Here is a 27,422-nt window from a genome sequence, read left to right as displayed (position 1 = left end):
CAATATATAAGAAAAGACAGAGGCATCACAGAAAGGAACAGCAACGTGGACTAGAAAGACAAAAGGAAGACATGCAGCACACGCACACAGCTTCCTACATTCCTCCACACTTGCCAGAGAAAAAATGTCATGGTGTCTGAGTATAAAACAGATCCTATCGGGAAATATTTTGAAGAAAAAGTGTGTCCAGTGGAAACAGTGGAAGATGATGCTGGGCCTAGGTGCACGAATTAATCATCATAAGGAAAACTACTTACTGGGAAACAAGCAGTCCCATGGCTCCTTAGAGACTAACAAATTTATTAGATTATGAGCTTTCATGGGTAAAACCCACTTCATCAGATGGGTGGAAATAACAGAATCTAGGGTACATGTAAGCAGGAACAAGCAGAAAAAGAAAGGAAAGAAAATGACCCGTCATCAGTAGGACCACCTAATGAATCAGAAGGACCACCAAATAAATTTGGATGCATCATTCATAGTATGTGATGTAAAAGTGAAAATACCAAAAGGCAGGGAAACTGACCTTGTAATGTGGTAGCCAGTTAATATATTTAGTCTAGCCTAAATTAATGGCATCAAATTTGTAAATAATGTGGATGAAGATGTAGATATGGCTGAGTGGATCAAATGGTTAGTAACTTACACAGTTCACTTTGCAATACATCATTTTAGTATAGACAAGTAAATTCCCAAGCTTTCTGTGGTGAATAGCAACCGTTATTCGTAAATATCTTTGTTACGTGGACACACCCACACAGACTTCTATGACTTTGTAAAGTCAATTACTCTGTGCCACTTTGTCCCTCTGTAAAATAACATTTTCCTACCACACCTTAAAGAAGTGAGAAAGTTACTAAGGAAAACTGCTTTCAAGAATTGGTTGAATTTACTTTAAAAATACAAGCAAGACCATCATGAACATATGATCAGTCATGATCTTTTTTTTTTTTTTAAAAATCACTTTAATGTTTGAGAATAGAGAGCCAGTATTCCCCTCTAATACACACACACACACCCCCACCACAAAAGAAAAAAGTGTAATGAAGGCAAGTAGCTTACTTTTAATTTGAAATAACTGTTGCCAAAATATTACAAACCTTGTTATGCATACAAACATATTTTCAAACATACTCAAAAGGTGGATAAACAATTCCTTTTCTCCCCAAGTGAGTCCCTGCATCCACCACTGGAAAATCCTAGACCAACTACTACTGTTTGCAGAAGTTTGTAAAGCTTGTATTAAACTCCAACCTATGTGCTCACTCCTTTGGTTCATATGTTGAACTCATATACTTCATTTCAAATTAAAGGGCAAGTGACAGTTATCTTATTACAACAGTCTCGAAAGAAAAAGAGCCAAATTATCACTATGCACATTTGAAGATCAGGTGTTTCCTGCATCTCCTTTCTACCCCCCAGCCTCAAGTAAACAAAGTAAACCAAGATTACAATTGTTCCAGAATTCCAGAATAAGGGATAAATTGAAGTGTCACTTGTGCATGAGGTGGATGTTTCCTACTTTTTTAAAATTTAAAAATAAACACAACTAAAGTAGCTGTTCTGTCCTTTGTCCCCATCCAGATCTTTCATTTCAGCCAGACAATTTGTATTTTGATGGCACACTCTTAGACTTTGTCTCAAATTTTCTTTTCAGTTGAACTATCAAGACTGATTTGCTTTGTATGTGAAATATGTAATACAGCAAGGTCCCTACATTCTCGAACTTAACGTTGGTGAATTCAATTATTCTCGAGCAGCCACCTCGCCAGGACTCCAGGGCAGGGCAGGCCGCCAGCCAGGCCACCAGGCAGGGAGCGCCAGCTTCACCATATTCACAGAATTCAACATTTGCGAGGGTCCTCAACACCAAACCCTCACGAACGTTGTGACCCTACTGTATATCATTTTAAAATAGTTGCCCTTTACAAAATGATCTGTTAAAGTGCTCTCTGCTCGGCCCTTTGTATAAGAGATAGTGTTAAAGGGGGATGAGATTTTAATTTCCTTTAAACCTTAGAGTAGTTACAATCAAGCATCTTAAAATTACAAATGTTCACTATATCTGTATTTATATTCCCCACTTAAAATATTGAAAAAGAGAAGTTACTCACCTGTGGTAACGATGGTTCTTCGAGATGTGTCCCCGTGGGTGCTCCACAATAGGTGTCGGGCTCGCCCGGCGCCGCAGATCAGAATTCTTCCAGCAGTTTCTCCTGGATCACGCATGCGCCAGCACACGCCGCTCCCCGTGCGCGCGATCCGGTCCCCACCAGTTCCTTGACCAACTGCCTCGAATGCTCCTGCAAAACACTAGACAGAGATCCGAAGCGGGGAGGATGGGCGGCTGGTGGAGTACCCACGGGGACACATCTCGAAGAACCATCGTTACTACAGGTGAGTAACTTCTTTCTTCTTCGAGTGGTCCCCGTGGGTGCTCCACAATAGGTGACTACCCAGCAGTAACCCAAGTAAGGAGGTGGGTAATCGGTTCATGTGCAGCTTGCCCCCGAGAGGACTGCTGTTGACAGACAGGTATCCTCTTCGAATACCTGATGTAGGGCATAATGCTTGGCGAAGGTGTCGTAGGATGACCAGGTCGCTGCTCTACAGATGTCTTTTAACGCGATGCCCTTGAAGAAGGATGTTGACGCTGACACTGCCCTGGTGGAGTGAGCCCTAGGCGGGGCCAGCAAAGAAGTCTTTCGAAGTTCGTAGCACATTTTTATACAGGACACAATGTGCTTTGAGACTCTCTGTGAAGAGAGACCCTCTCCTTTTGACCTGGGAGCGAGAGAGACTAGAAGTCTGTCCGTTTTCCAGAAGGACTTAGTTCTGTCTATGTAGCAGGGCAACGCCCTCCTCACATCCAGGAGATGCAGGCGTGCCTCCTTGCTGGAGCTGTGAGGCTTCGGGTAAAACGAGGGTAAAACTATTGGTTCATTAAGATGGAACTCCGAAGAAACTTTTGGAACAAAGGCTGGGTGCAACCTTAAGGTTACCGCCTCCTTTGAGAATACTGTGCACAGCAGCGTTGCCATCACTGCTGTGAGCTCGCTCACCCTACAGGCTGACGTAATCGCAAGGAGGAAGGTGGTTTTCATCGTAAGGAGACGGAGGGGAACTGTGGCTAATGGTTTGAAAGGTGGACCCGATAGCGTGCTGAGCACCAAGTCCAGACTCCACGATGGTGGAAGCGGTTTCTGAGGGGGGTACAGGTTTACCAACCCCTTCAAGAACCTTGTGACGATAGGATGGGCAAATACAGTGGGCCCTTCCTCTATGCCGAAAGGCTGATATAGCAGTGAGGTGGACCTTTAGCGAGGATAGAGAAAGCCTGCCTCTTCTGAGGTCCAATAAGTATTCTAGTATTACAGGTATAGGAACATCAAGGGGAGCTAACTGCTTGGCGGAACACCAGGCTGTAAATCAAGTCCATTTCTGCTTGTAAGTCCTCCTGGTGGAGGTCCTTCAGCTACATTCCAGGACTACTTGTACTCCCTCCGTACACATGCTCTCTAAGGAGCCACAGATTAACCATGCTTGCAGACGCAGACCCTGAGGGTGCGGGTGCACTATGGACCCCTGAGCCTGCGTGAGTAAGTCCGGCGCCACTGGTAGAGGAAGCGGTGGGCAGTCCGACATGCGCAGAAGCAAGGGAAACCATTGCTGCCGATCCCAAGTTGGGACTATGAGTATCATGCGAGCTCTGTCCCTTCTGGTTTTCTGCAGAACCTTGTGGATAAGCACTGTGGGGGGAAACACGTAAAGTAGAGGGCCCCTCCATGAAATCATGAATGCGTCCCCCAGGAACCCCCGTCCCACTCCTGCCCTGGAGCAGTACTGGGGACACTTCTTGTTGTACTGGGTGGCAAACAGATCGATCTGGGGAAACCCCCATGTATGAAAAATGCGCCGTAGCAGATCGGAGCGGATCTGCCATTCGTGCATGAGTGCGAAGCGCCTGTTCAGCTGATTTGCTTTCGCATTGTGAGCGCCCGGCAAGTACGAGACTTTCAACATTATGTTGTTGGCGATGCACCAGTTCCACAATCGGACTGCTTCCGCACATAGAGCACGGGATCGTGCTCCTCCTTGTTGATTGATGTAAAACATAGTGGAGGTATTGTCGGTATTGATCCCGACTACTTTGCCGTGCAGGTAATCTTGAAAATGTTTGCAGGCATTGAACACTGCTCTGAGCTCCAGTATGTTTATGTGCAGTGTCTGTTTTGCAGGGGACCACAGCCCTTGCATCACCTTGTCGCCAATGTGCGCTCCCCATCCTATGCGGGAGGCGTCGGTAGTAAGAAAAATAAAAATTTGTGGTTGGTGAAAGGGCACCCCCACTAGCAGATTCTTGGGATTTTCCCACCACGCCAGGGATCTGCGCACCTCTGTCGTGGGCAACACCACCCTGTGGACAGTATGGGATGCCAGTTTGTAAACGCTTGCCAGCCAATGCTGCAGGCTTCGCATGTGTAACCTGGCATTCTGTACCACAAACGTCGCTGCCGCCATGTGGCCCAACAGCTGTAGGCACGTTAAGACCAGCACCGTGGGGCTGTATGTGATGACCTGCACCAGCGCACTGATGGTGTGGAAGCGGGTGTTGGGCAGGTATACTCTTGCTGTGAAAGAGTTTATGCGTGCCCCTATGAACTCTATATCTTGTGTGGGTTCAGTCTTTGACTTTGCGAGGTTGATAACTAGGCCCAGTGAAGAAAACGTGTCAGCTGTGACACGTATCATGCGTAAGACCTCTGCCTTCGAGGCCGCCTTCAGCAGGCAGTCGTCCAGATATAGGAAAATAAACACCCCCTGTCTGTGCAGGTAGGCTGACACCACTGCCAGGGTTTTGGTAAAGACTCTGGGAGCCGAAGAAAGGCCGAACGGAAGAACCCTGTACTGGAAGTGCTCCTTGCCGACTGTGAAGCGGAAGAAGCGTCTGTGTGCCGGGTGGATTGTTATACGAAAGTCAGGATCTTGTAAGTCGAGGGCTGCAAACCAGTCTCCATTGTCCAGTGCTGTGAGTATAGAGGCAACTGTGATCATCCGAAAACGCTGCTTGCGCAAGTAACGGTTGAGGCCCTGAAGATCTAAGATGGCCCTCCAGCCTCCTGTTTTCTTCTCTGTTAGGAAGTAGCGTGAATAAAAACCTTTCCCCTGGAATTTTTCCAGCACTCTTTCCACCGCCCCTATGAACATAAAGTGATCCACCTCCTGCTTGAGCCTTGCCTCGTGGGCAGCGTCTCTGAGGTGAGGCCTGGCAGAAGGCTTCGTTGTTGGGAGTGACTGGAAGGGGATCGTGTAACCCGTGACTATGATCTCCAGCACCCATTTGTCTGTGGTGATGTTTTGCCATTGGGAGTGGAACGGTCTGAGGCGATGATGGAACATGAGATGAGAGTGGCATTGAGCGATGGTATAGATAGTGCAGCCCCCAACATACCCGTCAAACTTGTTGCCTTTGGGCCTGCCCCGAAGGCGTACGGCTTTGTTGAGAACGTCACCTTGGAGTTCTGTACTGCTGCTGCTGTTGATGGCACCCCTGGTCGTAGCCTCGTTGATATTGAGCACGCTGTGGTTGATAAGCGTAGCGTCTTTGCTGAGGGTAAAATTTTTTCTTCCTGTATGCGGGAGTATAAATGCCCAAGGTTCTAAGTGTGGCTCTCGAGTCCTTACTGGAATGGAGGACCGAGTCGGTGGAGTCTGCAAACAGCTTTTGTGTATCAAAGGGAAGATCCATGATCTTCGCTTGCAGGTCTCTGGGGATACCAGACGTCTGGAGCCAGGATCCTCTACGCATGACCACTGCTGTAGCTGTTGAACGTGCCGCCGTGTCCGCCACGTCCAGGGCAATCTGTACTCCCGTCCGCAATGCTGCATAGCCCTCTTGAACAATCGCCTTTAACACTGGCTTCTTGTCTTCCGGGAGTGAATCCATGAGGGGAGTAAGCCTGGAGTAATTATCAAAGTTGTGGTTTGCTAGGTGTGCCGCGTAATCTGCCACTCTCAATAGCAGGGTAGAGGAGGAATATACCTTCCTGCCAAACAGCTCTAGCATCTTAGCCTCTTTGTCCGATCCCCCCCATTTGTACTGAGAGGCCTTTGACGTCTGCTGGGACGATTCGACCACCGAAGAATTTGGTTGAGGGTGACCAAAAAGGAACTCCATGCTCTTTGCCTGGATGAAATACTTCTTATCCGCTCTCTTGTTCGTAGGCGGGATAGAGGCCGGAGTCTCCCATATGGTAGTGGCTGACTCCATAATGGCTTCGTCCAGCGGAATAGCAATTTTGGATGAAGCCGGGGGTCTCAAATTTTTCAGGAGTTTGTGATGTTTCTCCTGCACCTCTGCCATTTGAATATTTTGCGTGAAAGCCACTCTTTTGAATAGTTCTTGAAATTGTTTAAGGTCATCCGGGGGGGGAGACATCCCCGGGGACCATGGCCCCATCTGGGGAGGATGAGGAGGAACCACTGGGGTAAACCTCCCTCAAACTCTCAGGCTCCTGTGGTCAATGATACACTTGCTCCCTGGAGGATTGTGAAGGAAAGTCCCGGGGTTCTAAAACTAACTCCCCTTGAGACAACTGTGTTTCCGCCCCAGATCGAGAGTGTACACTGGGGTATTGAGCAGCAGGGGGGGACCTGCCCCTGGATGTAGGTCTGCGGTGTCTGTGTTCAGCATGATGAGGACGACCATAGCAGCATGGGCAAGGGCCCAGGGATGGAGACCTGGACCACGCACGGAGAGTGTACCCCCGATGTCTGGGAGAGCGAGACCTCCGCGACAACACAGATAGAGGCGAAACTGGCTTGTGATAGTACTCCAGGGGATCCATTCCCAGAAATGGTGAAGGTGGCCCAAGCCATGGTGACATTGGTTGGAGGAACGGAGAGGGAGGTTCTGGATAAGCCGGTGGAGTTGTGGGCCTTCGGTGCGGTGTGTGTATCACGGGGGGAGGGCTTGGTGCTAAAGGCAGCGCAGCCCTGTCCGGAGATGGGCTGCGGTGCCGGGTCTTTGCTTTAGCCTTGCCCCTACCCTGCGGGGCTGGCACCGCCCCCTCCCGTGCCAGGGATGTCGGCCCCGCTGTCAGCGCCGCGCTCGGCACTCTCAGCTGCGGTGCCGCGCAGGTAGTTTCCTCCGGTGCCTGTAGGCTCCGTGCCTGGTGTCCCTGCGCCGTTGGTGCCGCGGGGGCCAGTGCCGCCGATTCTGGTGCTTGCCTCGCTGGCACTCTTGACGCCCTGCGTGCCGGCTGTTGTGTAATCGGAGGCTCAGCCTCTGCCACGTGCGCTGCTGCACCGCCGCTTCCCTGAGCTCGCGTCTGGGGTCTCTGCGTGCCGCTCGTCCTGCTCACTGAACTCACCGGCAAGGATCGAGCCGGGGAGAGTTTCCTCCTTTTCTGCACCGAGGGGGTCAGAGAGGCTGCCTTCCTCTTATGCAACCCAGAGGGCCCTTCTGGGTGAAGCTTCTCCGGCGGTTCCAGCTGGAGAGCCTTATCAAACAAGAGCATTTTAAGCCTCATCTCTCTGTCTTTCCTGGCCCTGGCTGTGAGCTTAGCACAGTGAGAACACTTCTGGGTAACGTGTGATTCCCCCAAGCAGCGGATGCATTCACTATGCCCATCGGAGGCCGGCATAGCCTCGCGGCATGACTCACACTTTTTAAAACCTGAGGAGACCATCGTGGTGAGTCCTTTACTGTTAATAGGGTAGTTAGCGCGTAATCAGTGCCTTTTCACCCCAAATAGCGATCACCGGCCTGTGGGGCAGCGGGCAGCCTAAGTTGCCTTCTTGTCCACTCCTCTCTCCTTCGTTCCTCTTTTTTTTTTTTTTTTTTTGCTGATATTCTTTGTCCTTGTTTTCTTTTCCTTTTTTTTTTTTAGTGACAAAAACAACAAATTACACGAAAAACAGCTCTCTTATCTGACTCTGGCCTTAGCCTGAGCGGATTCCGTCTGCAGCCGATGGCGGTTGAGAAGGAACTGGCGGGGACCGGATCGCACACATGGCCGGGGGTGTGTGGGGAGCGGCGCGCGCCAGCGCATGCGTGATCCAGGAGAAACTGCTGGAAGAATTCCAATCTGCGGCGCCGGGCGAGCCTGACACCTAATGTGGAGCACCCACGGGGACCACTCGAAGACGAATAATGGTTTCATTAGTCTACAGATTTTTTTTTTTTTCTAAATTTTCCTACAGCCTCCCATCCACCATATACTTTTTAAGTAATTTTCAAATATTTAACTATATTTTATTGTATTAAGTACCTGGCTTAAAGCTTCATCAGATATCTTTACTGGCTTACCTTAACTGAGGACCAAAACTGGCGCTGGAAAAACAAATAAGGGCCAGAGTTCTTGTTTTCTAAAATGCTGAAAAATAAAAGAATTCGCTAAATAAATAAGTAGTAACCCAAAATTTTCATTTATGGATTATACTTATTTTCATAAATCAAGTATAGGCTACAGTAAATATTCTTAAGTTGTAACTAATTTGTCACCATTTTCACCTCATTACATTCATACAGTATGGGTTATTAAACTTGGAAAAAAACTGCTATAACTCAAACCTAACAATCATCCCAGAGCTATGAAAAACCTCAGCTGCCATATGTAAGACAGGGGAGAACTGGTACTGCCAATCAAGATATTTATGGTTGCTTCACACATTTCACAGCAACTTACTTTTTGGGGTACAATGGCATGAATACATCATCATCTAGTGTTCTTCTCATTCTCAGTAACAGGGCCTTCAAAAATGTCTGAAAAGCGATGACAAGAAAATATTTAAAATACTTGCAGTTCTGCTTTGGTTGTTAGCTAAATTAAAGATCTCTTTAAAAATTAAAAAAGCAAAGTGTTTTAGACCCCAATTCAGCGAAGTATATATGTTGTATATAAAATATATATATATGCTTAACTTCAAGTGTTTGAGTAATCCTACTGAAGTAAAATATTGGGAATAGCTACAATTAACAAGTATATCAAAATACTGGACTTCAGTTAAAGGAGAATTTAAATCAACATGACTACGCCTGTGCTTCACTTAAAAAAATTCTTAATTTGCAGGAGTAAGGCCTTACACACTCAACCAACCCATTCTGCGGGGAATTATCTCCTATTATTGCTAGGTTTGCATTCATACTCCATTAACTACTATACTGTAAGCACATACCCAAAGTATCTAAGTTGTCAGAGGCAAGTTCTTTGTCTCATAAGACATGCAAAATTAATTTATGTGGCATCAATCTAACGAAGGTTCCAGCAACACTATACCCTATGAAAACAAAGAATGATGTTTCCATCTGAACCCTAAAGAGAAATTATAATCCCATAAACAGGTTTGGTACCTTTTTATTTCCCTATGAAAAGTCTTACTGTACATTATGCACAACTCAAATGACTTAGCTCCCTTCTTGATTTACCTTCACCAGCTACTCTAGTGAATCTTTACTACTACAGAATTGGGCACTGGAATATCCATTAGTTGTAAGATGCTTCTCCTTCCTCTCTGTATAATATGTTTATTATTATGCCGCAGAATTTCTATAGAACAGATTCCCAAAAAAGAATGAGAAAAAAAAATTTACCTGTGTGTTTTTGTTTTCTGCATTTACCACTGAAGGATATCCATTTACTAGTTTCTGTGTAACTGCTACCATCCTAGATGTCTGTGTTGTAGAAAAGGGGTCCCATATACTTTCAGCAAGCACTATTAAAAATTAAGAATTACTACATAGTTCTCTTTACAGGTGCTCAACAAGTAAGTATTAAGGACAGTTAAGTCACATAAGAGTTGTTTTTGCCTTTATTTATCATGGTTGAATATTTGTAAAAGTTACAAAATAGCATATTTTAAGTTATACCTGTTAATTTCGGAAGAACAACTCTTTCTACTATGGTAGGTAATAGAGAAATATCAGCATCATCCTTCTCTTGCTCCTGTTCTTCACAGCCATAAAATAGCAATGATTCAAACCACAACATAGTCTCAAAATCTTGACACTTGCCCTATTAAAATGAATAGGGCAGATGTTATTGCCATATATTTAAAGATGTGGCCAATAGTTTTAAAGAGAGCCTGAATGACTTATTTAACCATTCTAAAACATCAGCACAATATACCTGAAAAGGCCCAAGTTTTTTTTTAAAAGAAACAATAGTTTTGGAATTACGTGACAAGTGTGCTATATACATGTGAACCTTTAATTCAGCAATCCTGTGAAACAGGACCTGGTAAATTTAGGAATTTTTCAGACCACGGAGGGTGGGAGTGTGTGAGGGGGGAAATGGGCACTTACTTGGCATACGTGGCTCCATGGTTCTCCTCATCCCACCACTACTATGGGAACGGTGGGGAAAAACCTCAGGAGAATCACATTACTGCACTGCCATTCCTGCAGCTGTGGGATGCACTTGTGGCAGTGTGCAAAGCTGCTTTCTCCTTCCCCCTGCCTGGGTCTGTATCATGAGTGTTCCTGGATCAGGTATACCAGCAGCACGGAGGTTCAAGTATATTCTAAAAGCATTGGGCACAATAGCTATTAGACAAAGCCAGATTTTTAAGAGGTGTTTAGGCATCTAATGGGATTTTCAAAAGGTACCTAAGCCTTAGTAGGCATCCTTCAGTCTGCATAGACTATGGATCGCGCCCTTTAAAGTTTCAACTGAGGACTTCATTTACAGCGTCTGTTGTGACTATGAAGACCCACACGAGAGTGACAGTCCTTGCTGCATCTCTTGCAGATGTAGTGGGTGTCTGGCAAGTCCTTATCGTGCTTTCTGTGCGCTCGCTTCTCCTCTGCTAGCTGTCTGATCCTCATCTCGCCCTTCTGAAGGCCCTTGTGTAACCCCTGCCTCCATCTGCTGCGGTCGTCTGCTAGATCTTCCCAGTTGTCCAGCTCGATGTCTACCTCTCTGAGGTCTCTCTTGCAGACATCTTTGTAACGCAACTGGGGGCGTCCGGGAGGTCTTTTGCCAGAGGCTAGCTCACCATACAGGATGTCTTTTGGAATCCTTCCATCGTTCATCCTGTGGACGTGGCCAAGCCAGCGGAGTCGACGCTGCCTGAGGAGGGTGTGCATGGTTGGGATTCCAGCTTGCTTGAGGACGGCAGTGTTGGTCACTCTGTCCTTCCATGATATTCCAAGGACGCGTCTGAGGCAGCGCAAGTGGAAGACGTTCAGCCTCTTTTCCTGGCGGGCATACAGGGTCCAAGTCTCGCTGCCATAAAGGAGGGTGCTGAGGATGCAGGCTCTGTAGACTTGCATTTTGGTGTGAGTGTACAGCTTGTTGTTATTCCACGCTCTCTTGCTGAGTCTGGACAGAGTTGTGGCCGCTTTTCCGATCCTCCTATTTAGCTCAGTGTCCAACGACAGGGTGTCAGTGATGGTGGACCCTAGGTAAACAAACTCGTGGACAACCTCTAACGTATAGTTGTCAATGCTGATTGATGGGGATTCAGCAACATCCTGACCGAGTACGTGTGTGTTCTTTACGCTGATGGTAAGCCCAAAGTCCTTGCACGCTTTGGAGAACCGATCCAGCAGTTTTTGAAGCTGGTCTTCTGTGTGAGACACTACAGCAGCATCGTCTGCGAACAGCATGTCTCTGATGAGGACTTCTCGCACCTTAGACTTAGCTGTCAGCCTTGCAAGGTTAAATAGTTTCCCATCGGATCTTGTGTGCAGCAAGATGCCCTCTGTTGAAGATCCAAAGGCATGCTTCAGGAGGAGTGCGAAGATCCTAAACAATGTCGGAGCAAGCACGCATCCTTGTTTGACACCGCTCCTGATTCTGAAAGCATCCGATAATGCGCCGTCATATTGGATGGTTCCTCTCATGTTTTCGTGGAACGAATGGATCATCTTCAGTAACCGTGGAGGACAGCCTATCTTGCGGAGCAGTTTGAACAGACCATCCCTGCTGACCAAGTCAAAAGCCTTGGTCAAGTCGATGAAGGCTATGTAGAGTGGCTTTCTCTGCTCCCTGCACTTCTCCTGCAGCTGCCTTAGAGAGAAGACCATATCAACGGTAGACCTCTCTGCGCGGAATCCGCACTGCGATTCGGGGTGCGCCCTCTCGGCAATCTTCTGGAGTCTGCCAAGGATGACGCGAGCGAACAGTTTACCAGTGACGCTTAGGAGGGAGATTCCACGGTAGTTGTTGCAGTCGCTTCTGTCTCCTTTGTTCTTATACAACGATACCTAAGCCTATGTCCGTATTAACCCAGAAGACCAACCTGCTCAGGGTCAATCTTCCAAGGTTCAATGTTGCACATCTAGTACAGAAGCACAAAATCAACCTCTCTGGGGTTGCAGTCAAAACTCCCCCTCGACCTTCCCCAGTACAGCCAAGTTAACTGAGCGCAGATGTGTCGATTTTAGCTATGTAATTACCATAGCTAGAACTGTGTATCTGTGGTTGAATTTAACGAGTGTAGATGTAGCCTAAATCATACAGAAGTCAATGCAGATTTCTAGTTGTCTCTCTATCTGGTCCAAAACACCTTAGTTAAGCACAAAACACTCAGGTCCTACCCATTTTTGCAACTGATTGGACACAACTGAGGGTAAGTCACTCTGCCCCAAATTTCCCTATTAATAGAATGATACTATACACTTAGTTCAAAAAGATGTACATAGGATAGATATTTATTTGTAAAACACTTAAATATCCCATGGATGTCAAAATCTTAAATGAAAAGTATTTTGCTCTCTCATGTTCATGGCCTACAAATCACTGGCTACCCCTCTGTATAAAACTCTAATATGGAATAGGCTAGTGATACCACACTAACTACAAAAACCTGATTTGAAGAAGACATTTTATATCAATGTTAATCTCTTAGATGCCTGTTTTGTACATTATGGAACATAAATGATTAAACCTGCTATCACCACACTATTATATTTGTAATTCCTCTCTATATAGACAGTTAATAGGTGTACCCCAATATTTATAACCTCCTTTCCCCTTCCTGGTATTAGTTCTGTTTATATATTCTAACAAAAGTGAAATGAATAGCTACGTCACTATAAATCGTAACTGGAAAGCTATCTAGCATGGTTTCAAAATACCAATGTGCTTAACTGGAAAATAAAATAGCTCATTTTATTCTGAAGGTGTACGCTCAACAGCAAACAAATTTAAACTGTTTTAAGATTGGTTCTCTCAAGAGCTTTTGTTCTAAATAAATACTCTATGAAGCCTATTTGGTTACTCAGTACCACTGTCAATGCTCCCAAAGGAAAAAGAATTGCAGGAGTTGAACTTAAGTCAGCTCTGCTGTGGTAAGCACAGGGGACAGCACCCTGGAGCCCAGACTGAGCAAGAATCACACGATTCCATAAAAGAAGTTTATCAATTATATCACCATACCACCTGGAAGCCCTAACCATGGAAAAGGTACACATTGTGCAAGAGGTGATAAGAACACACACGTGTGGAACAAAAACCTGGACCCTGCTCTAAAGCGCTTACAGTCTTATAAATCCTGATAGCTTGAGGCTCGACACCTGAGAGTGGTACACTCAAAAATCAGGAAGGTAGTTCACCTTCATTCTGAAAAAGCAACACTCTACTGAACAACAACTCAATTAATTTGAATAACTGTATCTTACCTCCAAAGGAGTCCAGGTAAGGAGCTGAAGTCTTATTAAAGGATTAAAGAGCTTTGGTAAACAGAGGCCAATATAAGCGTCCTTGTAAGAGGAGAAATACTTGGAACGCCAGGCTTCAAACTGTGATTTAATGCAGTCAATTGAGTAAAAACTTTCTAGTACATCTTCAAAAATTTTGCTGGACTCCTTCAAAATGCGATCTAGGGGAAAAAAGTTTAGAGAATTAAGTAACAAGAGCTCCCATTATTAGGTGGTTTACCCAATCAAATTACAAAACACTCAGGTTTGAAATTTATGAAACCAAAAAACAGTTTTCGCTTCTCTGTTCTTTCCACACACTGCAACACAGAGAGCATCCATACACTGTTTATTTGGTATATAGTTTTACAATGTAAAATGTTTTAGATTAAGATCTAATAAGGTTTTGTAGAACCACCAGTTTTATTTCAGTAGCAGCTGGAAGTGAGACTGTAAGAATAATACATAAGTATGAAAAAAAAATCATGTGCCATGTTCCAAAAGTGATGGGGTATCCTGAACACCAGCCAGTCAAATAAGTATTCCAGAAAGTGTGGATTTGGACATTGGGATATTAGAGAATACCGAACTGCTGATAATGTTTATACATATCACATTTAACTAACATTATAACTAGAATTTTTTTTGTACTAATAGCAGTTTACTAGCTAAGTAGCTGTCTGAGTTCCTGCTTTTTCCTTTCACTCACTCTCATCCCTCTTCTTATGCTATCATGTTTTCTTGCTTTTAGTCATTCCCTCTTCCTGCAGCTCTAGTTCTCTTTGTTGTAAACAATGTTTAAAGTTACAGCATCAAGGAAAAAATTTCAAAGTGCCCTTCCTGTAGATCTTCAGTACAAAGTGCAACACCAATAGCTGTATCTTTTACACCGTGTTCCCACAACTGTGTTAGATAAATAAAGAATGTAAAGTGTCTCAGATCTTTAAATGCAATTACAAACACAGTTGTGTTTCTACACCATTTGTACATTTTGCGATCCAAAATGAATCTATAGTGTGTATGATATGAATACACACCAACAGTCTAATAATACAGAGGCAGGCACAGTATATGCTTTTAAATCTCTCAGAAGCACACAATGAAGCCAAGTTACACATAGCAGTTCAGTCAAAGTTTTTAACAAGACAGTTGATGTAAATATTGGTTTTAACCAAATTTTTACGTGTACCTGCAAAAAATGTGGATGTTTATATTTATAAAACTCAGATTCCTCTTATGTACTGATAGTTTTAGAGAAACTACAGCCAATTGAAATAATGGAAATTTTAGGGTTATAGACTAACAGGGCTTAGTCATAACACTACAGCCATGGCTACAGGCACGTAAAACATTTGGGAAAAAGGGTTCTTTCAAAATCGGGACACCTTTTCAAACGAATCCCAGCTACATGGCTATTTTTAGTTTGAAATCAATACTTTTAATGGGCCAGGTGATGGTTATGCATATGAAGCACTGAATAGTCATATAGCTGCATCATCTGCCTTTTTGAATGGCCGTAACGTACATGCCCCTTCCAAAAGGGAGAGGTGGCATAGCCATAACCATCCCCTTTAGTTACATGTATGCAAGGAAAATAATTTAAACGGTTATAATCAACACAGCCCTAAGAAAATTGTCAATACACTTATGCCAAACTTCAGACAAGACATTCTTCATCCACCACAGTTTGCAACTTCAAAATTCTAACAGAACAGTGTGCCACAAACTACCTTCTAAAAATTATCTTGGATGTGGAATTCAAGTGTACAACAATGAACTGCCAAAATCTACATGAACTTAAAAACTTATTCTTTGTTATTACATTTGTTTCATAACACTGAAACTACTCAGACTTGCAAAGAAAATAGAGCTCTGAATTTGTTTAAAACTGCATGGTGACTTGAGGAAGAAGGTATGTTGCCACGCTCAACTATGCAAGTTTGTTTGGCAAGAAGGGAAGAGAAAGCAATTCCTCTATTTTAGGTAGAGTATCTCCACAGAAGTATATTGAGTTTGTACGTGATTTAAAATAGGTCTATTAAACTTAGTTTTAACAGCTGATATTGTCCCCCTCAAGCGCTATATAACACACACCCCCACCCCTCAAGTCACTGTTGCGATTCTGTTGTCATTCTGAGTCTAGAAAAAAAAACATTTTTTTTTTTTTTTTAAGGATGTCTCTGTTCAGTTACTTAAGCAAGTGACTTTTCTAACCTTGTTCCATGTTGAAGTTAGTAATATCTGTTGAAGTTTCTTCATCATCACTAGAAAGGCCTTCAAAGTGATCTGCCATCTTTCCAGTTTGTTCTCTTGCTTGCCTGCGACGGGTTCTGTTAGTCAGCAATACAGTTACGCTATAAATCATAATATTTTTGTACAAATGACCAGTTTTAGCCAGCTGGTCCTGCTCCTAGCTCCAGGGGAGCCAGAGTAAAGACAGCCTCTCCACCCCTCACCATGGGAGCTGGGGGAAAGGCAAAACCAATAAGTACTGCAGCAGCTCAGGCGTTCAACAACATTAGCAAGCACCATCTAATTGACTGCTTCCAGTTACTAAGACTGAATATTTCTTTGAGGATGTCCTTTGGCTAGCACATGAGCTGAGGCATGAGGTGCCTGAACAGAGGGATTAGGAAGAATCGAGAGTTTATTTTGGAAGCAGAACTAATCAAATATACATTCTTGTCATTTAATTGAAATGTTCTCTCCATTCCTACACAAATCAAATAGTTTCTAAGTTGTGCAGGGTGAGTACAGCACTTTCTTACGTATCACATCATGCAGGGATTTCCTGGGAACTGTATGGAAACTACCTCAATAAAAACACTTCGGAAATCTCAGTATCCTACCTTCTAGCCTCCCTTTCTGCAGTCCGCCGTTTTACATGCTCTTGATAGAGTGCTCGGTCTCGTCCAAAAGAATCAAGATTTGGTGCCATGAGTGCTTTATCTGCAAGAATACATTGACTGAAATTAAAAGATTTTCATCTACAATAAGAAACAGTGTTTTGTCCAGTTGTATTTTGAAGCAGCTGAACACACATGCGCGCATGCACACACCTGTAGCTACCAGAGGTAGAGAGTAGTATTGATGGAAGCTGGAATCTCATATTGATGATACTCCAAATTTATTCTAATACAAACCTACCTTCCATCACACTTCAATCTTGCCCTCCAATACTGATGCTCACTAGTTATCAACGCTCAGGGCTTGTCTAAACTTGCCCCTACTTTGAAGGGGGTGTGGTAATCAGGCCGACAGGAGATTACTAATGAAGTGCTGTGGTGAATATGCAGCACTTCATTAGGTTAATTCTCCCCCACGACAACTTCAAAGCGCCAGCAAGTGTGTAGCCGTCAGCTCTTCAAAGTACCTCCACTCCTCACCGCAGCACTTAGTAATCTCCCCTCGCCCTGATTAACATGCCCCCTTCGAAGCTGGTGGCAAGTGCAGACCCAACTTCAGTGGCCTAAAATTGCAAGTATTTAAACTGCTTGGTACAACAAAAATGAAAAAAAAAACTTTACTGCTTCTATAAATATAGCATTTGAAATGAAACATTTACAAAAAAATAGTAAGAAAAGAGAAGAGGGGGACGGAAAAGAAAAGCAGCCCAGTAGCAAAGATTCCACATTTCAGACTCATATTCATCTAGTCTGGTTCCCTGGAACAAAATCAAGTTCCCTAATTTTTTTTGGAGTTTCAGATACATATCAAAACCAGCTAAGCCTAATTTTCCCCCCTTTTTAAAAGCCAGCAATTCAATGACAGATCATTCTGATTAAGAGCAGAATCAAATTTAGCTAATTAGTGAATCCACTGATAAGCCAGGGACTGGAATTAACACAGTAAAGCCTTCATCTTATGCAACTTGTGAAATTAATACTCACAAGTGTTGCTTGATACCAGATATACTCACTAGAATATAAACATCAAAAGATTTCAAAAATAGTCTCAAACTACACAAAGATTCTTACCAAACCTGGATACCAAATTCATCACCTAATGATGATTTGGCTTGATGTTTCTATTTAAGATTAGGTAAAATCTCTCAGAAAAAGAGGGCTTTAGGGCATGGGTGTAGCTGTAATCGGATAAATTACATCTGTCAAAATTGCATTACAGATTATAACAAGAGAGTGAAGTACCCATTTGGGGAATCTGTTCAAATCCATTCCAACATTTTGGTTTTAGAAGTAGAGAGAACAGATTGTTGAGTTGATGTGTTTTTGAATCTCTGACTGAAAAACTTGCACCAAGACCAGTAACAAGTGTTGAGGACAGGACAGAACAATTTCAAGAGTTGGGAAAATCTATGTATATCTATTTTCTAAAATATGTCCCCAGGGCTCCCTTGCTTCAGATAAGACTTCCTCTTTAAATCCCATCCATCTGATGGTAGTTCAGACACCTCCCGCTCCCAAAAAACTCATTATAATCCAACATGCCCCATGCTTGGCTCCCTAAGTAATTTTCTCAGAGCATACTTGGCATATCACAGAACTCAAAGCAATGCACCCAGGGTAAATGTGACCACCAACACAAGGCCCATGCTCAAGTAAGCTTTCAGAGCTTGTATACCGCCCACATCACCTGGGTGACTTTAAAGTTCATAAGGTCGTATGCATATGCAGAATATTACTTCATCATAGACCAGCAATGGGCATGAGAATGCTGCTTTGTAATTAAGTACAAAATCTAATTTTGACTGCTCTTAAAATAGATGGATGGGTAACACGTATGGGTGTCAGTATCAGAAAGATGGCACCAAGCTGAATTTTCATTACTCACAGGACATGTTTTCTACATGTTAAAAAAAGCTGAGGGCAATGAACACTTTTGAAATAGAAAATCTCCTTAAAAGCAGAAAACAGGTGTACCAATTTCAGGAAGTTTTCAAAATCACCCAAGTAATAATTTACTTCATGTCATTAGTACATAATATAAAATTTTCCCAAGGAACTGGTAGATAAGTTCTGCAAAAAACAGATAACTCATTTTATTTTTACATAAGTAACGGTGATTATGAGAAGGGAGATACCAGTAAATTTAATTTTTTTCCCCTCCATTTCTGGAGCAGTGATCTCAAAAAGCAGCTGTTGTGCATACTACTACAAATAATTTACAAAATTAGTATCTGAATGTTACAACTTAAAAAATAAAGTAACCATCCTTCAATCTTCTTCATTTTGAAATGCTTTTTCTTTTTAACGTACCTGAAATTTATACCAGTGAAACTTAAAAAAATTGTTGACAAAATATGCTCTCTCAAAATCTTCAAATTACCAACATTTAAAAAATCCTGTTTGGAAATCAACAGCTGTATCATGAATTTTGTATCTAAATTAATTCAAGTAAGTCAAAAGAGTCTGATATAAGGAGAAAGGTTCATGCCAAACATCACTACTCTCAAATATCCTCAATGGCAGGAAAGAGGGGGGAATAATATAAAAACTAGCAGACAGAAGAGAGGAAGTCTCAAGAGTTAGAATGATTAAGTATTTAAACTTAAAAGATCTGATGAAATCTGAATTTGTTTCTACTCATCACAAAAAAATAAGTTTTGAGCCAATAATGCTCTGCTGTATTTATTTTTAAATTAAACCATACTAAGTAAACAAGGGTGTTTAATGAATAATAAAAACCTTCAAGATGGACTGACTTGAATGGCTTGAAAACTCCGAAGATTCATCTTTAATATCATCTTGTCGTCTTTGGACAAGGCGGGAAGCTCGCTGTTTGTACAGCTGATGCATTGCTGACTCGAGTTCATTAATCAGGGGCACCTGTAAAAATATAACACACTACGTAATATCAAACTCTTCGGGTGCTTAATTGTCTGGGGTACCATACTATTCGAAGACACAACGTAGGCTGTTGTGCTTTTTAGACACATCAGTTGTTTTCTTTTTCCAGCTGGTATCTCTGGAGCCAATACATGCATTTGACAGTTCATAATAATGGCTTTCAGTTATAATACAAAAGTTGTACAAGTAGTTTTCATGACTCAGTAGCAGCGTGAAAAACCTAAACAGTAAGGCTATGTCTAGACAAGAGGGATTTGTTGACAACCCTGTCAAACATCCAGATTCCCAAGGGAACTCTGTCGACAGGACGTAGCATTTTGTCAACAGCTGTACCCCTCTTGCCTCAAAGAACATGTCTGTTCACAGATCTGTCAACAAAAAGCTGGTCTGGACAATCCGGCGCACCTTCTGTCGACAGAAAGGGCTTCCAGGACACCAGGCAACCCTGTCTGCTGTGCTTCCTGTTGTCTGTTTTGCTGATAGAGCAGCCGGGGCAGTCCAGCCGCTCTCTGTCAATAGAACAGATTACTCTTTCGATCTGCCCTGTGGTCTGGCCATGACCTATCGACAAAGTTTTGTCGGAAATTATCTTCCAAAAAGAACTTCGGCCGACAAATCCCTCTAGTCTAGACATAGCCTAAGTTAAATGCTGATTTAAAGAGATGCAGAAATAGGATATAAATACCAGAAAAGTATCTGTGGGACTGTCTTAAGCACATGCACTTTCAAACAGTGCTTTGTGCTAATGTTTACAAATAGCAGAACTCACTTTTACAACAGTAGACCTTAGATGCTGAATCAGAATTAGTTAACTGAGAAAGTACGCTTCTGACAATAAGCAGTGCAGAAACAAAAACACATACAGAAAGTATTCAACCAATGCCAATGACTGATAGTGTGAATTTTATCACTAGTGAACTTTATCATTGAAACAGCATCCACACACTACTGTGTATGCCAACTGATGCTGCAATCGAGAAAAAGATTACTCAAGGGCATAATTTTCACTTCAGTGGTACCAGTCATATCAGGAAAGCAATGTACTTAGGTAAATCTTTGCAGGGCTAGAGTTTAAGTCTGTGACAATCTGCTACATTTTAATCAGTGACTAATGTATTTCTGTTACACAATTAGTTCAGAAGTAAAGTTCCTTTACTGCAACTAGAATTTACTGTGTTAAGTTAAATTCACAGCCTCAGAGTTTATACTGCATGATCCCAGTTCCAGGCACCAAGGAATTAAAACTGGACACAGAATCACAGAATCATAGGGCTGGAAGGGACCTCGGAAGGTCATCTAGTCCAGCCCCCTGCTTCAAGCAGGATCAACCCCCATGAAGTCATCCCAGCCAGGACCTTGTCCAGCCGGGACTCAACCTCAAGGGATGGAGAATCCACCACTTCTATTATTGTCAAATAGAACAGACAATAATTCTCGGTATATTTGGTAGGACACATTCTGTAATTTTAATATCTGCCATCAACACACTTACAGTAAGTTCTCCTTACCTCTGAGATACAAAGAACAGAAAAAATTTGCATTAGCCATATCAAGCATTTTATTAGTACCTAAAATCCAAGATTTTTTTTTTTTTTAAATGAGGAAAGGCTTCAGAAAACTGTTTCGTGAACTAATCTAGAACTTGTCAGCCTTTGGAAAACAACAGCAACAAAGCTTAACACTAGGGTTACTCTAGCTGAATTGGCGACTGAAGGTACCCAAAGAAACTACAAGTCAAGTTTTCCTCAATAGTAAGGTAAAAAAGAAAAAATGTCAGCACTAAACATTCGCATTCTTTGTCTAAAACATCAGAACCAACAGGTCAGAACAGTTCCCTCAACTAATTAAAAATGGATATAAAAAGGCTTAAAGATATTCTAGAGTTACATTCTGAACTCAGCTTTACAAGGCTCCTTTTCAAAAACTGATGCAGTCGAACAGGAATGTTAATAGAAGAGTAAAGTACCAATACTAACTTTACGGTAGTTTGCGTTTATAAAGAGAATAGCTTCTTCCTGTGAATAGTTATTGTACAAATTTTAACTGAATAGTTAAAAAGTACGTTTAAAATGTCCCCAGTGGTCTCTCTAATTAGTGTCTGAAAATCAACAGAAAAAGCTGAACTTATGCACAAGTGTTTGAATATATTAAAAAGAGATGCTTTCTGAGGCCCAAATAAGTTTAGGAGTTTGTATTCTTTACATTCACAATATTGTAACTGGTGATCAATCCTGATGGATCTCACCACCTACTGAATTGTTATAGTTGTTTTAAAATGAGTATGTATTTAATCCTTTAATCCATAATCATTTAGTTAATTGTTTTTCTTTTCTCAAACAATACAGAAAAAACCCATGTGCTGAGGGTTTGTGGACAGTATTTCATTCCATTTGAATCAGTTTTTATCTGCAAATATTTCCAAAACGTGCTATGGTAATATATTAGTATTACAAAACAATTTAACTAACTACAGATGAAGTCCACGAACTGTTTCACCCTTCCACATCTTCTCAGCATCAATATAATAAAAGCAAGGTATTATGGTCAATGGCTTTATCGTCTAAGAGAGCCAAAAACAATGTTGTGCTAATTGTGGTAGTATGGCTGAAAACCATTCCTCATTTTGTGACCCTTTAAAAACTCACAAACTAAGCAGCATGAAGACAACAGTCTTAGCCTATGTTGACACTGGATAAATAAGTCAACTGCAGATATGGAATTCTAGCTACAGTAACTGTGCAGCTAGAATCGACTTATCTGCGCTCTGCTTACTTGGCCATCCCTAATGAACAAGGTCAATGGAAAAGTTTCTCCTGTCAACCTCCCTTACCCCGTATGTCTCATGAGGAGTACAGGGATCAACTGCAACCCAAAAGGTCAATTTTGCACATCCCTACTAGATGCACAAAATCTAAACCCAGAAGATCAACCCTTGGGCTAGTGTATACATAGCCTTAGAATAAGGGACCACCTCAGTTCTTGCAGGAAGGGATTACACCAAAACAGCAGGTGGCACTCCAAATCAAATTAGGTAACTCCTAATGGCAGCATGCATTTGAGGGGCAATCTGCTATGGGAAATGCCATCAACTGAATGAGATGCACAGTAAGGATTCTGATCATCTATGATCAATCCACATCCTATAGCACTGCACTGCATACAATGTAAAAAGTTAACTTGATCTGAAGTTTAGCCAGGACAAGGAATTATATTCTGCCTAGAATTCTCCCTGGGCTTGTCTACACTTGCCTTCAACTTGGAAGGGGGCATGGTAATCAGGGTAATGGGAAGTTGCTGCTGGGGGAGAATTAGCCTAATGAAATGCTGCATATTCACTGCAGCACTTCATTAGTAATCTCCCATCACCCTGATTTTCAGCCCCCCTTCGAAGTTGGGGGCAAGTGTAGACCCAGCCCCTGTGTTTAAAACCAAAATAATATTAGGGCATAATTCTACAAACTTTTAGCTATGTAAGCAATAGTTAAACAAGTGGTTTTGGCAAAAGATCAATGGAATTATCCATGGAAGACAATGCAGGATTTGGCCCTTACCAGTCACTTCATCAGGATTTGAAACTCAAGAGTCCTATAAACAGTGGAAACTAGGTCAAATTACTAAGGATTAATATAAACCAATAAATATGTAGGGACAAAATTAGAAAGGTCATAGCACAAACATGACATTAAAACTAACTATAGGCATAAATGATAGCAAGAATATATTTCTACAAACAAGACGAAATCAAAGATATAACTCAATGAGTGAAACAACAAAAAATGTGGAAACCGAAGAAGTGCTAAATGACATTTTATTTCAGTTTTCACTGAAAAATATTAGTAGAAACTGAATGTCTAATTTAGAATTATAGGACTGGAAGGGATCAAGTCAAGTCCAGTCCTCTGAACTCATGGCGGGATTGACCAACCAACCAACCACCCACCCACTATGTATTTGTCTACATAGTGAATGCCAGTGAAATAAAGTAAGAGGGAAGACTAAAATAGGGAAACAATCAATTAAAAATTATTTGGCAAGTTAGATACCCTCAGGGCAGAGGGCCTGATGAAATACATCCTAGAATGCTCAAGGAGATGACTGAGGTGGTATCTGCATCATTACCTCTTCCGAAAAGTTATTGAGACTGGAGAGGTTCCCAGGAGAGGAAACTGGAAAGGGGCAAATACAGTACTAATCTATAAAGGGAAAATAAAGACAGCCTGGGAATTTTAGACCAGTCTGGTCAACTTCAATACCTTGAAAAATGGAGCAAATAATTAAGCAATTAGCAAACATCTACAAGATAATGTGATAAGTGAGAATTATCACGGATTTGTCAAGGACAAATCACATCAAACCAGCCTGATAGCTTTCTATGACAGGTTAATAAGCCTTGTGGACAGAGATGAAGCTGCAGATATAGTATATCTTGAATTTACTAAGGCTTTGATATGGTCTTGCATGACCTTATCATAAACAAACTAAAGAAATACAACCGAGACAGGTATATAAACCAGTTGGAAAAACCATTCCCAGAGAATAGTTATTAGTGGTTCACAGTCAAACTGTAAGGCAGGAGCGGGGAACTTTTTGGGAGGTCAGGGATCGGGATCACACACAAATCAGTCAAGGGCCACACAAGTGAGAAGCAAAAAGAGAAAAAAAAAAAAAAATCTACCTCACTGACATGGTCCCCAGATAAAAAACAAACAAAAAAAAACCACACAAAGAAAAAGATGTGCCCCCCTTTCTGTTTGCACACGAACCCCAGAACCACTTAGGGGTGGGCAGGGAAAGCAAGGCAAGGCAAGGCAAGACTATAGATTTTGTGGCTCTCCCTTGGCTCTGGCATGAGGCCAAAAATTAGAGGTTCAGTATGGGAGAGGGCTGCCTGGAAGCAGACAGGGGTTTGAGGGTTTTGGAAGGGAGGGTGCTGTGTCCAGTTCTGGGTACCACATTTCAGGAAAGATGTGGACAAGCTAGAGAATCCCCAAAGAGGAGCAACAAAAAATGATTAGAAGTTCTAGAGAACATGACCTATGAGGGAATATTGAAAAGAATTTGGTTTGTTTAGTCTGAATGGGAACGTGCTAGCAGCTTTCAAGCACCTGAAAGGCTATGACAAGGAAAAGGGAGAAAAAAAATATATTCTCGTCAACCTCAGATAAGACAAGCAGCAATGGGTTTATACTGCAGCAAAGGAGGTTTAGGCTGGACATTATGAAAAACTTCCTAATTGTTCAGGCAGTTAAGCATTGGAATAAAATGCCTAGGGAAGCTGTGGAACTGCCATCACCGGAGATTTTAAAGAACAGTTTAAAGAAACAGCTGTCATGCATGGGCCTAGTCATGCCACAAGAGCAGAGGACTGTAGTTGATGACTTCCTGAGGTTCCTTACAGTTCTAGTTTTCTACTTGTAACAGCCTAAGCTGCATCTCAGTGATGTGTAATACCATTCACACAGTGCTAAAATTTTTTGATACTTTAAAATACGCTAAAAAACCTGTAAACAATTTGGAAAGATATGTGCAGGGGATGGGGAGAATTAAGGAGGCAGAAGAACAAATAGGAGACAAGATCAATTTTGTACAACTAAAATGCTCTTGTTATTCCAGGAGTAAGTTTACAACACAACAAGATGTTCTACAACTCTTTGCTTAATCTCCTTCTGGAAAAAAAACCATAGTCAAACTCATCTGTGGTCTTCCAAGCAAAGTTTCCCTGTAATGCCCGCATTAACATGAAAACTGACTAACTGTAGCGTTCTAGAATAATGTGTGTCAGTAGTATATTCTGTGAAGTTTATACAGTAGGGTGGTAAAAAGACTGATGTGTACAATAAATTTAAGCTAACATAAGATACCTCAGGCCTAGAACAATCTGAATCTAAATTCTGCATCTCCAGATTCAAACTGGAAATTCTATTGCTGCAATTTCATTTAAATAAAATGAAAGAAGTTCTAACAACCCAATATGAAAATTCTGATGTGTGACTGCTCCTCTATTATTGTATGATGCCTCACGGTTATATTTTATGATGGGCTTCCAGTCTTAGAAGTAACACATTAGTTTTTTGTTTTTTAAAGGGTGGATACTAGGGCAAAATCTGTGGCCATATAATTAGAGAATACACAGAACCTTTCAAATACTTAAGATTTCCTTTGCATTTAAAGATCAGTCAAACTGTCTGTATTAGGCCCCATATTTACATCTCACTATGTGTGTATCCCTCTGGACTCCAACTGAAGCCAAAATCGCTCTGCATGGATGCTAGAATATGCTTGGGTTCAGTCAACTGTAGAATCAAGGACTTAGTTTACAAGTAATTTTTGGTAACTTACTGAAAGCATTGCTTATATAGCTGCAGGGTTTGGCAAATTTTAAAGTTAAGGCTTCCCTCCCAACAAGTCAACTACAGAACATCCAGAGAGATGAGAGCAGACAATGACAAAGGTACCGATTTAAAATTCAGGTCTCAAGTACCTCCAGCTATTGCAAGAAACTGATCCGTTTTTGCCAAATAATTACATGCAAAAGAACCCCCAAATTAATGTTAAAAAGAACTGAATTGTTATAGTACCAGAACCACTTTTGGTCCATTACCTGTCAGTCAGTTTTTTAGCGCAGACCAGGCTAAGGTCTTGTATATATTCAGAACTGAAGGTGAAGAAGGTGCAATTTGTAAGACTGATTTAAACTGCAAACCACCAGGAATATGTTTTAAATAAATCTGCTTTAAAACACGATGTCCACACTGCACTTTGCAGTTACTTAACAAAAAACTTAAAAAAGAAAAGGAAAAAAATCACACCTTTAAACTGGTGTAATTTTTACTACAGATAAGGTCTGAGAAGAGAAGTCAAGTTTGTATTTTATCTGGATTTTACTTTAGACACAACAAATGAGGCAGTAATAAGCTGTCACCTTCATTATCTATAGTTAGCTCCAATGCTACAGGTTCAAAAATGTGTTTTTTTCAGTGAAGCAGCATTTAGTAGGGTTTGTGGATCAAATGAAGAAAAAAAAAAGTCTACCTTCCACACACACCTCAGTTTTGAGAGCCAAGGAAGTTACTTAGTCCCTCTAGTTTGTTTTATCCTCACTAGTTGATCATTGGTTTGTGTGATAATATTAAAAAGATTAGATGATGAGGTCTCAACTGGCTTTGTTCCATTCAGAAAGAAGTAAGAGAGTTCTCAAGTGTATTAAGTGCTTACACAGAAGTTGTTCAGAGCTATTCAGGTTGACACATAGCTGGGGAGATTCACAGTACAGATGGGGGATTTTCTAAAGAGCTCTACCAGCAACAGAAAGCAGCTAATATCAATACAGTAAGAATCAACTGCTTTATCAATCTGAATGTTTAGCAGATGTGAAGAGAAGCCTTCAGATATAAAGAATGCTACCACCTTTCTTCTTCCTAAATAGCCAGTTCTACTGGCTTACCTAAATCTCTGTAATAAACAGTTTTCTATTACATATAAAATGGACATCACTTTAAGGAAAAGAGCGATAAAAGCTGCATCTAGGCTCTCCCCTCTATCACAATTCACTTGTGTAATGTACACAGACCCATAAGATCGTTAGCACCTGATCTTTTTAATGAATTTAACTACAGTAAAGATTAAATTTCCATACAAATTATTAATCTTAATGTTTACAGAAGTATAAAGGATATTTCCACTATCTTAAATGGAAGATAAAATTAATTCTTCCAAGTTAGAAGTATACAACAAATAGTCTAAAAACACCCAAAACCCTATAAAACTTCTAAAATCTTTAGCTAACTAAAACAATTGTGAAACTTTTTCCAGCCAAACAGAGACCTAAACACTGCCAAATATTTTAAGCTGTTTACTAGTAGAAAATTTATAGCAAAAGCAGAAACGTATTATGTGTCAATCACTGACTTTACTGAAAGCATTTAGTGTTCCACTGAGGTAAGGTTGAGATGCAATCTGTAGCTATGTCT

The 27,422-nt window shown here is 41.7% G+C and overlaps 1 protein-coding gene across 1 annotated transcript in view; it reads right to left on the bottom strand.

Moving 5' to 3' along the window:
* PAXBP1 (PAX3 and PAX7 binding protein 1) overlaps window positions 1-27,422 on the bottom strand; it is a 49,648-nt gene that overhangs the window by 10,291 nt on the left and 11,935 nt on the right. The window contains exons 8-15 of the mRNA XM_074996859.1: window positions 19,308-19,431; window positions 16,495-16,594; window positions 15,860-15,975; window positions 13,628-13,827; window positions 9,872-10,016; window positions 9,596-9,717; window positions 8,691-8,767; window positions 8,312-8,378 (exon numbers count right to left, since the gene is read on the bottom strand). Of these exons, the coding sequence (XP_074852960.1) occupies window positions 8,312-8,378; window positions 8,691-8,767; window positions 9,596-9,717; window positions 9,872-10,016; window positions 13,628-13,827; window positions 15,860-15,975; window positions 16,495-16,594; window positions 19,308-19,431 (951 nt within the window). The remainder of the gene's footprint in view (window positions 1-8,311; window positions 8,379-8,690; window positions 8,768-9,595; window positions 9,718-9,871; window positions 10,017-13,627; window positions 13,828-15,859; window positions 15,976-16,494; window positions 16,595-19,307; window positions 19,432-27,422) is intronic.

The sequence above is a fragment of the Carettochelys insculpta genome, chromosome 1 (assembly GCF_033958435.1).
Source record: "Carettochelys insculpta isolate YL-2023 chromosome 1, ASM3395843v1, whole genome shotgun sequence".
Lineage (NCBI taxonomy): Eukaryota > Metazoa > Chordata > Testudines > Carettochelyidae > Carettochelys > Carettochelys insculpta.
Note: the sequence above shows the minus strand (reverse complement) of the source record. Positions and strands in the feature narration are given on the sequence as shown.